This window comes from Pyrgilauda ruficollis, unplaced genomic scaffold (assembly GCF_017590135.1).
Source record: "Pyrgilauda ruficollis isolate IOZ18807 unplaced genomic scaffold, ASM1759013v1 scaffold4, whole genome shotgun sequence".
In the NCBI taxonomy this organism is placed as follows: Eukaryota; Metazoa; Chordata; class Aves; order Passeriformes; family Passeridae; genus Pyrgilauda; species Pyrgilauda ruficollis.
This window is the reverse complement of record NW_024525489.1, coordinates 12,843,438-12,855,710: the sequence shown is the minus strand read 5'-3', so window position 1 is coordinate 12,855,710 and position 12,273 is coordinate 12,843,438. Positions and strand designations below refer to the sequence as shown.

Here is a 12,273-nt window from a genome sequence, read left to right as displayed (position 1 = left end):
ACTGATGAAATAAAAAGGCAAGCATTTGGATTAATTCTCCAGCCAAATAGATGGATAGAACTACACTTACAAAGAACAATATTGTATCAGATGATTCATAGGTTTTCAAAATTAGTCTTGCAAGGGAGCAGTGTTCAGGACTTCTGCAATTAAAAACAGCGTGAAAAATCATAAATCATAGTGAATAAGGCAGATATGCATTGCAGTGATGCTGTGCCAACAAACACTTCATTCTTGAGAGCAATCCTCTTAGAAATATGGTCAGGAAAGGTTTCCATTTAGCATCACTTGTGAAACCAAGAACCAAAGAAGGGATAGGCTGAGAGTATCTTCTCTTTTCCACTAGATAGATTGTTTGCTGAAAGGAGCCACTCAGCTGACATGAATTGGTGCTAAAATGACAGCCAGCTAACTGTAAGGAATCGACTCTGTTCTACCATGGCATAAATCTTGGCTTTCCTTACTAGTTCTGTTGGTGCGGTGCTGTAGGAAAATGCCTTTTGGTAGATGATAGGCAAATCCTGGTATTCTCTCCAACTATATTCTGCTTCTTTTGAAATAGACTGTAGCCTAGTTGAGCAGCATGCATTAAATTTTCTTCAGAAAAAGTTTGCTGCGTGTCCATTTAAAATACTGAAAATATACGGTGAGCAGATGAATAGAAAATGTAATGCAAATCCTACATTTTAGAATGTTTATAAATATCGGAATGTGGTTTGTGAATAAATTTATGTGGAATATCAAAATATTGACTTTTTCACAATGTAATTGTGCAGCTAAGCTTTATTTAAATTTATTGCCTAAGAAGCTTCAAACCGATGTACTGTCATTCAAGCAGATGAATTCAAGGAGATAGGGCCTTAGATGTTTCTAGAATGTGCATGAATTGATATGTGCATGAATCTTTCAAAAATATTTTGTCTGAAAAAAATTCAGCATGTCATTTGCTTCAAAACTGGCAGAGCCTAACAAATCCCAAACAGAGGATATAAAATAGCAAAATTGAAATTGGGATTCCAGTATTTAAGCATCAAATCCATTCCCTTTTCCACATTCGCTTTGCAAAGCAAAAACTCTAAGATACCATTCAGCATTGAAAGGAAGAAGAGATGTCTAAGAAGTGGATTTGGTCTTTTGTCCTCACATGCACAGTTGAAGCCAGAAAAACGAAACATTTTTCATAATACTCTGTTCTAGCTATCTTTTTCTACCTGCTAGTAGTCTTACAAAAATGAGTAATTACTTCTGTTTAAAAGCAATTAATATTCCAGTCATTTTCTCATTTGTACAGCAGCGTGGGCTGAACAGCTGATAGATCTTTCTGTCAAGCCTGTCTATTCATGCTAAAACACTATATTGTTACTGGCCAGTCTGATTGCTAAAAAATTGCCAAGAAGCAGTGTTTCTTAACAAATTGCTGCCCCAGAGAATGTACACAAAGCTCACTCTGTGAAAGGGAAGGGAGAAAATTTGTATCATTACATCTGCTTTCTCCACTCTGTGAAGCGGAAGTGAAATTTCAGAGAAGTTTCAATAACTATAATCTAGTAATTGTTTGAAGAATAAGTCCAATGCTCTCAAGTCTTTACAATCTGAGTTTGGGGAAATTTGCCCAGCATAGCAGAAGCATTATGAAAGGTAAGGGGATGAGATGCAAAACTCCCAGGTAGTAGAGTGCTTAGTGGATGAGTTCTAGTTGTTCCTTGAAGGAGTCTTGTTTTTAGAAATTAAGGACATAACCATTTTCCATATGGACCCACATCCTGCTACATAATTAGCAATTTCCACTTTATGAATATTCAAGTTGTATTGGAGAGCAAGGTTCTCCACAAAAGCACTTGAATAGACATGGGTTTTTGAAGGAGAAAAGCTAGAGTTGGGTAGCTTTCTTTTTCACAATTAGTTACAATGTTTAATTACATTCTCTATATACATCTGTGTAGTCCCATGCATAGATGCATGAGTACATGTACACACACATATTGGCAATATACATATTGAATAAAAATACAGCAGGAAATTCTGCAACTTTGTATGCACACATACACATATATGCCCAATATATGTGTAATCTATATGTATACATATTGTCTGTCTTGTCCAAATGTATATTGGACATACATAGATATGTATACACTTGCATATATAAAATTGCAGAACTTCCTGCTGTATTTTTCTGTATTTTTGTTTGTGGGTACATTACCTGGTGTCCTTGACTCTTGCTTGTCTGTGTTTTGTTGTTACAAATCTAAATAAACATTCATTAAGAACTGAGCTGTCCAGGTCACAACAGCCATGCTCAGTCATCTGAGTTGATGAGCTTTGCTAAATTGGATTCCCTAAAGACAGACATATGATGAAACAGTGTTTCTGTGCTTCAACAGATAAAGCAGTTAAATAAACAAATATTTGCTTGGCAAATAGTGAGTTCTCTCTATGCTGCTTGTCTCATTCAGAAAAAAATCCACCTATTTTGGCAAGTTTGTATTGTCGTATATGTGTTTTCAAATAGCAGGGTGATTGTCATGTAGCAGCACTGAGGTTTTTGTGAAATGTGAGTGTGTGGCTCTTCCTGTGGTAATCTATGTTTAGGGATAGTAGAGGAAAATGGAAACTTTTTTTTTGAGGGTGGCTTTTGATTCACTTTCAGTGCAAAGAGAGAGGTGAATACAAGATTCTTCCAGTTCACAATTTTCACAGTTCATTTCCTCTGGGTCATCTTATGTTTTGAAACTTTAATTTAGAATGACCTTTTAGATTTCCAGCAAGTCCTTCACAAACTTCAGTTTGTTTTTCACAGATCAGAATCAATGCCATCATGACTTACTGGTATTGCCATGTGTATGACCCAGTTGGCCCTGGATGGATATTTGGATAAACATAAGATGATCAAGGGCAGATCTGCATCTGATTTTTACAAGTATCACATAAAAAATACATACTTCTGATTTTATTCACCAAGCTACTATGAATTTTCTATATGGCTTGATGCAAGAAGTCCCATCCATCTAATACTGATGTAAGGCAGTTGTCCAGCTTTGTAATGAATCTCTGGTGAGATGCCATGAGTCACTCATACATGCATTGCCCAAGGAGCTGAAGTGATTTGTTTGGTAGAACAAATGTTAGTTTCCTTCCTTGAAAATTATTAAAAAATAAATACAAAAAAGTATATCTCCAAATCTAGCAGCTCCCAAAAATGTTAGTGCAAGAACTTGTTTCCTTCCTTGAAAATTATTAAAAATAAATACAAAAAAGTATATCTCCAAATCTAGCAGCTCCCAGTGCAAATTGGATAGGATCAGCTATAGAGGTATACAAGCTTGTCTTTACATAAACATCTCTCCTCTTCAGGTGGTGGCATTTCCCTTGTACTGACTGAGGTGTAGAAAATAAATTCAGGGAAAGGAAGGTTTTTAAAATGAAAGCATATTCCTTTCTTTTGCATTAGCTGTTTGGTTAGAAGAACTGAGGAAAGCATTAAAGTTTCTTTGTTCTGTATTAAATACCAGCTGTAAAAGTTAGGATTTCTTGATTTATTTGCTCTGTTGGTTTCTGCCAGAATGCTATGGTTTTTAGTGGTGTTTTAGAAATATACCCAGAGGCTGGATTATGGCAAAACTTGGGAAAAATAGTAGAAATATATACATAAACCCAGAAGAAAAGTCTATGAGATAACCAGGCTTTTTGTGTGGGATTAAAAAGATAAGTGTTTTCTAAACGGCAGGAATTTATCTTACTGAGGAATACAATAATACAATTTGAGTCCTTCAGTAAATACAGCAGTTTGTATCTCCCCATTTTATTTCTAATGAGGAATCTATGGTGACAGAGACAAGAGCAGACAAGGGAAATCAGCCAGGGTACAGTCAACCTGTCTAGAGTCTGCTAATAAATTGCTTTGGGGGAAATTTCAGGACCTTTTGGTATTGACAGCTTTGGGGTTATTTTAATTCACCAGTTTTCTGTGGCAGATACAGTTCAAACTGATGTTTGAGATTTATGTTGGTTTAAGGCCACCATGCAAAAGTAATTTTTTTCATGTGATAAATACTTACTACATTCTATTTTGTCACTTTTGGTGTTTTTCAAACAGGCCAGCAAAAAGTGTAAGAGAATATTTTATCAGGATAAGCAGATTTCTGGTGGTATTGTTTGTTAAAATGCAGATTTTGCTACAAGGTAGCCACAGTTTCATAGCACTTGGCTGCTCCTATTCTCAGTCCTCCCAAGCTGGGTTTATAGCAGTGCTTCTGATCACTGTCACGTAGTGGTGCAGCAGCCTGGTATTGTCTCACAAAGGGAATGTGGTCTGAATGACAGCATAAGGGTTTGTATTCAACAGAAGCATTTCAAATGTTCTGACAGCAGTAACAAAACATTTCAGACCTTCTGTCCCATCTTTTTTCCTTTTCATAGAACAAACCAGTAAAATTGCAAGTAAACATGTCAGAAAGTGTAGAAACTGAGTTTCAAATTAATATTAATGGAGAAGTAGTCTAGGTTCTTCAGCAGTGTGGGAAGAATTTCTAGTAGCCCTATTTACTGGAGTATGTACTTGCTTTTAAAAGCAAGTTGTGAATTTTTCATAGTTTGGTTCATCAAGCTTAAGCCTTGGGGGTGTGAATGCCTGCTGAGGGATGATGCAGTGACAGGTGAGACAAAGGGAATTCTTTCCAATTTTGTAACAGGTGGTGGTTTTTATGTACCTGTATAAACACAAATATTTGTGGCAAGTGCACTCCTGGTTTTAACCATCATACTTAGAGATGCTTTAAATGTTGAATCAATCTGAGGTTTTACCATTCATAAATATGATTGAAAAAAAAATGCCATAATTGGATAGCTTGTGGTGTCCCTGATGGGAAAACAGATGCATTTCCAGAGGAGACGGTTTCATTGAAATGCAGGGCTGCACTCCAAGCAATCTATGAACCCATAGGATGGGCTGTTCAGAAGGCAGCATGGCCTGTAGGAGACAGCTGTGTTGGTTACATCAGGGAAAACTCAGGAGGTGCTGCCAAATTCTTTTTTGTCCAAACTGCAATTAATACAGAATGTCCAGGCTTGTTTATCAAACAATACACGTGAATATAGTCTCCTGCAGGTAGAAGTGACAATAATATCCAAAAATAACTACTGTAGTTCCCTATATTAAATTAGGAGCCATCCCCTGAAGCAATTTATTTTATCAGTTTTAGACATTAACTTTCTAAGCATTTCTTTGTCAGAACAGTTAACCTATTAATTTGTATTGATAATTATAATAATTTTCCATCTAATTTATGAATGCATTTTCCATGTTTATTTCTGTATGCCAGAGTTTTCTGCTGTTCTTCTAGACAAAATCAGTTTTTACAGATAACCTAAACAAAAATGGTGTTTATCTGTCTATCTAGTAAATGGAATCAACACAGAGAACCTGAGTACCTTTTCTACTTGCATGTATATTAGTTAATATGCATAATGCAAACCTTTTAATCCTTGAATTTCCCAGCTGACTTTTGCAAAGATGTAGCTAATGAAAACCAAATGGGCTGTAATATTTGAAGCATATCCAAAGGCTGGCTGAGCTCTGACATGCCAGAGCCTGATGCTTCAGGGTAGCTGGGGGATGGGGCAAAGCAAGGATTGGGAATTCAGCAGACAGCAGGATGGCCATGGCTGTTCCCAGATTTGATTGGAGTCTAGCAGTGCCAGACAGTAGCAGTTGCATGAGAAACCCTCTTGGAGGGAGCAGGGCACTCAGGAACACCAGCCAGTGCACCTCTGCTCCTCCAGAATCATGCTGGAGCAGCTGCATGACTCTATATGGAGCATCCGTCTCCTCCACACTCTTACCTCATTAATTCTTAAATTCTCTAGCATCTGCTCTTCTTCTTAAAAAGACCAAACAATCTCTGGTGTAATAATTAAGGATTTTTTTAGCTTGATGAGGTATGTGAGGGAAAGCCACTCCTTAAACTAAAAGAGCAGCTCAGGACTCTGGGGTGTGTGAGTTAAAATCATGGATGGTATTTCTTACATATGGAACCACCTAGTCACCTTGAGAAATGCTGAATCTGAGTAAAAGAAGCATTTGGAACTTCATGCAAGGAATGTTCTTGTTTTCTGTTCTGTTAGCTATTCTTTAATGCTTTCACTATGGCAGCATTGTGTTCACTGTGAGGTTCTTGTGAGCCCTAGGATGAGCAGGGAGCTGTACTATGGATTTAAGTGAGCAAGCAGGCATACATTACAAAAGTAAAACAAGCAGCAGTTCTGTTTCCATTGCAGCCTCTGGAACATTGATAATTTTGAGAAAGCTATATTTTAGGGGGATGGTATTTTTATTTTGCCACATATATTCAAAATAAATGAATATTAAAAAATAGGTCTGTACTTTAAACAGGGGAAGCACTACTTTCTGCGACTGCATAATGCTTAAAGCCCAGCAAAGCTCAAAGTATCAATCTGTCTAGGCAATTACAGGCCAAATTTCTAGGCTTTCCACTCTCTGCTGCTAGTTTTCAGAGTGTGGGGAGGGCCTTTGTCTGAGGTTTTGTTGGTCCATGCTGCATCATATTAAATCAGCCTGAACTGTTCTTGGTTGGGTCATTTTTGTTGAATGGAAGGATCATTTTAAGATTCTTAGTTTGTACAGAGAGTTATGTAACATGTTTCTGTGAAGAGCTTTATCTTCTACCTGTTTGTTTGAAAGATGATGTGTAGCTATTGCTTTTTTGTTTTTTGTTCACCCTGGGACAAACAATGCATTGAATCTCAAGTGAACTGTGTAGGTGGGGAAGGCATTTTGTCAGGTGCATAAGCCCAAAGTATTGGACTGCTAATTGAATGTGGTATCTGCAGTACTAGGTTAGAATAGCACCAAGGAAGAGAGCTCTGGTTGTAAGTGTAGTAACAGCACAGGAGTTTATTCTTCACATGGTCTAGTTGGATGTTACTAAAATTTTTAATTTAATTTAAAATATTCAACCTAAAATTTAAACATTTACAATGCAATCAGAAGTTTCACTTCTTGTTTTTTTTTTTTTTTTTGGATATGGAAAAACATGATGAACAATTTTTTTTTTTTATATGAAATTTCTGTTTTGACATGTATCCAGCTCAGTATGACTTTCCTTTTCTTGTTCTGTGTTAGAAATAGGGTTTAAATAGTAAAAGTTTACAGCAGCATAGAATTTAAATGCTCATAAAATTCCTATAGGTAATTATTTTCCTTCTTGGTATAACTCATCTGAAGACAAGCAAGCAACTACTTGGAAATGTGTTGTGCTGTGTTTAGAACCACTTGCAAAAATATCACTCAATACAGAAAAAAATGTAATAAACTGTTTTCCTTGAGCTTTTAATACTAAGTCAATAGACTGTGATTATTTAGAAGAAAGTTAATGTCAAAATGTGCTTATGCAGCATAAAACCCCTGGACACTTCATTTTCTGCCTAACACCTGTCACCTTGTCAGTATTGCACATTCTGGGAAAAGTAAGAAACTTTATTGGCCTTCAAGAACAGTATTTCTCCAAGAAAATGAAATTGAGTTGCAAAGTTTTAGGGTAGGTTTAATCATATCTGGGAACATAGTTACTCAGGTGTTGTTTATAATTTTTTTTGTTTTAACATGCTTTTTTAATTTGTTGATATGCAGTTTGATCAATTCTGTGTCTAAAAGCTTCTGCTTTCCTTTAATGTCCTTCCCAGGGTCAGCGACTTTTTGAAAAACTGCTTGAACTGGCGTCCCGAAATATTGAGATAAAACTAGTGAGCGATAAACTGCCCGTGGAATCAAAGGTATTAAACGACTTGAAAACAAAGGGTAAGACCAAGGTCTTTATGTCGTTCTGCCATTGTCTGCTGTGTGATGCTCCTGTTATTTAAAATGCAGACTTGGTTGGTTCATAAAATGCACAATACTGGTACTGCACTATGACCTTCCCCACACTCTGAAATCCTTCAGCTTTCTCTGGTTCACGGATGTCAGAAGTCTGAAACTGTTACTGTAGCTGATGATTGCAGTTTGCAAGCAAATAAAAAGGCAGTGTGTTAGAGAGGTGTTTAAATTCCCTGTGCTCATTTTAACAGTAGACAACATAACCTGAGAGTCTGCACTAATACCTTGTGGGACAAGATGCTTTTCCTCTTTTGAACAATACCTAAGTAAATTAATAAACCAACATGTGTATGGTACTGATGATCCTGAAGCACTGGAAAATAGACCATTGGTCAGATTTAACCAGCTGACAAGGTTCTTTGTGCTATTTATATTTCTTTGGTCTCTACTTTCCTAATTGTTATTTTGAGGCTCAAAAATCCCTATCCAAAGAGGGATTGCACATTGGCACTACATGAATGAACTTGCTTTATGTAAAACTGTGTGGAAAAATGGTAAAGAGAATTCAAGAGTTGCTGAAAGAAATTAGTCTCTCTTAGGTGTTCCAGCAATCTCATACACTCTTATTTATCTATATCTGAGAAAAGCATGATTTTAAGGGTAATATACACTTTTCAAAGATCAAAAAGAATGTGTTTTGATGGTGATCATTTTTGACAAGGATACCTGTATGGGTCACAAAGGAAACTCTAAAAAATTTAATTAGGCAAAGGAGTTGATCTGTGTAGTAGCATCCTAACATAGCATGACTGTTCATGGTGAAGAATAAAGGGCACCCTCTTCCCACAAAACTCAATCTATATTTGTTTAAATTCCTTGTAATCCCCTCACTGCACAAGCAAAAGAATATTATTAATGGAAGTCCTTATCTCTGAGGGAAATCAGCTTTTAATCAAGATTGACATATTATTTAAATTTAATAAACTTAAATTTAATTAAATAATAACTATAGATCCTCCTCATTTCATGACACTACCTATTCCAGGGATTTGATGATATCTGCTACATAACCAAAAGAGATATTGATCCTTTGATAACCAGTAAGAATATATCAAATACTTTGTCAGATATATGTGGAATGTCTTTTTCTGATGTGTTCAAAAGGAAACAGGTATTTTAGTACCAATGCCAGTGAAATTATCTTTTGAAAAGTTGTTTCTTTTCCCTGTGATTCTAATGTCCCAATTTCCTATGAGTCAGAGAATAGGAGAGGTAGGCCTATACATTCATATCAATGTACTGGCAACAGATATTTTAAGTATCATTTATTAAAAATACCCAATAGCAAAAATAATCATATTAAAAAAAAAAAAAAAAAAAAAGAGAAATTTTTAGCTAGAAAAGGAGGAGCAATATTTTAACACTTCCTTCTATTTATGTGGGAATTAATCTAACCTGTGAGCTTAAAAAAATCCCAGAACACAGGCTTTTACTAGCTTCAGTTTTACTAGCTTCAGTTTCCCCTATGACTTTTTTAGATTTCTGAGACAGGAAATCTTACAGTATTTAAATGAAATTATCAATATGTTTGTGCTCTACACATATACATATACAAACAAAGGATTGGAGAAAGTTGCTAGTAATTCTTGTGAGTTTTGTTGTCATCATCTTCGAACTCTGGAATTGTATATATCATTGTGTACTATTGGCCTTTCTCAAACATCAATATTGCAACTTCTAGATTTTCCCTCTATGATTTTTTTTCTCATTCCATGTTTTGGTCTGTTAATTTCTTCGCTGATATTTTTTGTTAGAATGTCTTGGTTATGGCAAGGTGATTGCCAGCTCTGTTGCAATTCCTTCACTCATTTATGTTTGCTGTTTGTTTTTTATCTCCATGGAAGTTAGATAAATCTTTCTTTGGTTTCGCATTCCTGAAAAGAAATAAATTCATTTTAATTCAGTCAGATTTAGTTGTCTTAATTTTATGTTGAAATGAGTAGACCTTATGTTGAAATGAGCAGTTTATGGTATGTCCTGTTTGTGTCAAATAGAAGCTAAGTGTGAGGCTAGCTTAAAAAGAAACCTAGATAACATTAATCTTTGCTATGCTGTCCTGGAAAAGCTGTCTACTAAAATTATTAATATTTTAGTTTGTGAGGGGCTGGCCACCTGCATCCTCTGAAATCTGTCAGAACTGATCATTGGAAGGGAATTGTGCATTATCACTTGGACTTATATCCATGAAGACAACTAACTTTTTTTTTCCCTGCAACTGGTCAGATTTGTCTTTAAAATATGCCATGCACCCTTTTTAACACCCTTGACCCTTCTCTTGGTGAAGAAAGCAGTAAACAAATCAGTGGCTCAGCCAAGTTGTGAAGCATCTCAGGATGGAGAACCAAAATACATTTGTCTGAGCAGACCCAAACCCCGACTTGTGGTGTCAGTCTGAATTAGGCAGCAGAGAGACCAAGCACTACTCTGGGGTTCCTCAGCTGATAAATGACTCTGATTTTGCTAAGCAGCAAACATGCTTGGCACCCAAGCCATGGGCAGTATGGACAGAAAGCACATACACAGCCAGTGGGACTCTGGGAATTTCACGCCTGTCTGAGTCTGCCTTCACCTTGCTAGGTGGGCATAGGTTTGGCTCTTCTTTCCAAGGCAGATTGTATGCACAAGTCAGACTGTCTCCAAACTGTTCTACTGAATATGAGAGAGAATTGCTATTGCAGGAAGAGGGTGGAAGAGTTTTGCCTTTCTTTTCAACAGACTGAGTGATCAGAACCCCTGGGCAGTGCCCTCATGTGGTGCAGACTGGTTCCTAGGGCCAGGACGAGGGATAATTTGGCTGTTGGCCATGGATATACCTGTTAATATATTGCCCAGGAACCTTAAGGGAATCTTCAGGTAGCATGCCCTGGCTGCTTTAAGCAGCCTCAGCAAAGCAGAATCAGTTTAAACACATGGGATTGCTTGAAGAGCAGTACTTTGTCATCCATATGTTTTCATGCAGTTTTGGCTTTTTTGTACAGGGAACCATGGTAGGCTCCTGTACTGCTGCATCTTAACACAGGTCTTGAGACTATTTCTGCCAGACAGATTATTTCAGCACATCTTTCCTTTTTCTGGACAGTCATGCATTGAGTCCCCTTGCCTCTTCTCCCCATTTCTGAAGAACTGTAGAAAGATGTTTTTATAGATCTTTTCCGCCACAACGGTGCATCCTACCTAAAGTCCTCTCCACACATCCTTCCTCTGCAGCAGCTGTCCCTATTGATTAATAGAGAAGGCTGAAATCTGACTTCAAATGTGGGCTGGTGGGGTAAGATAAACTGCTTATGTGGAGGGGGAGCAGAACTGAACTGATGTGGAGTGAAATAAAATTAGTAATTCACAGTTGCAATGCTAGTGCAGACATCTGAGCTAGCTGTGAACCTGCAGGTTTTTCATCACTCCAGTAATTTTTTTTGCCCTGTCTATGCTCTCCTGACTTACTTGAGGTAGCTGTAAAGCAGGGGAGCTTGATTACAGGAGTCCAGTGGCTGCAGTGTGAAACACGGATTGATTTATTGTGCTAACACATACCATACTGTGTCAGCTGTGGTGGCAGGATTCTCTGACTGCTGAGATAATGTACATTTGCCAATAATTGCTGGACTGTGGGAGTGTTATTTAGTTGCAAAACTAAGCATGAAAAAATAAGGAAATACTAATCCCATATCATATATTTACGATAGACTTCAATTATGTTATCAGATTCTGTATTTTGCACAGAATACCTGGCTGGTACTTGTTGTAATATTAGCATATTAATCAGAGGGTTTTCCCTTATATTGAATGAGAATACATCAAACATTTAATGCCTAAGGCAACTGATGTTCATTCAGGGGATATTATTTCTGCTGGTAATGGCTAGAATCTTTTTTTATCTTCATATTTAATGTATGTCTCTAGGCTTTCTTCTTTGCACATCTGCCAGATCCTGCACTGAATGCAGAATGATTAATTTCCTCATAGGCCTTTCTGTGCTGTTTCTTACTGTGGTATCTGAGTGATCTGCAAATACAGTATTAATGAATTTCTTTTTACAGCATCCCTGTTACGTGAGGTTTTTTGCTTTTTCTATCTCTTGAGGATAGAAACCAGTGATTATTAATGGCAACACAGGCACCAGAAGCCAGATCTGAGCATTTGTTTTCTATAGTCACAATTAAATTTTAAATAAGCATATTAGTAATTAAAAACAAATAATCACATGTAAGTTCCCCCAGCTCACGTTTTCAAAATTACTACTAGACAGACTACAAACTGTGATGATGTTTTTATAGGACATATGTGTATCCATACTATGCATATCTGTATACGACTCTCTTGTGAAAGGTAGGTCTGTCTTTAGACAAAAATTGAGCTCATTGTGTAAACAAACATGTTCTTCT

The 12,273-nt window shown here is 36.8% G+C and overlaps 1 protein-coding gene across 2 annotated transcripts in view; it reads left to right on the top strand.

The window, feature by feature from the left end:
- Positions 1 to 12,273, top strand: part of PLD5 (phospholipase D family member 5) — a 166,058-nt gene that overhangs the window by 106,969 nt on the left and 46,816 nt on the right. For both annotated transcript variants that reach the window (XM_041477187.1, XM_041477188.1), the window contains one exon: positions 7,702 to 7,816. In XM_041477187.1, coding sequence (XP_041333121.1) covers positions 7,702 to 7,816 — 115 coding nt within the window. The remainder of the gene's footprint in view (positions 1 to 7,701; positions 7,817 to 12,273) is intronic.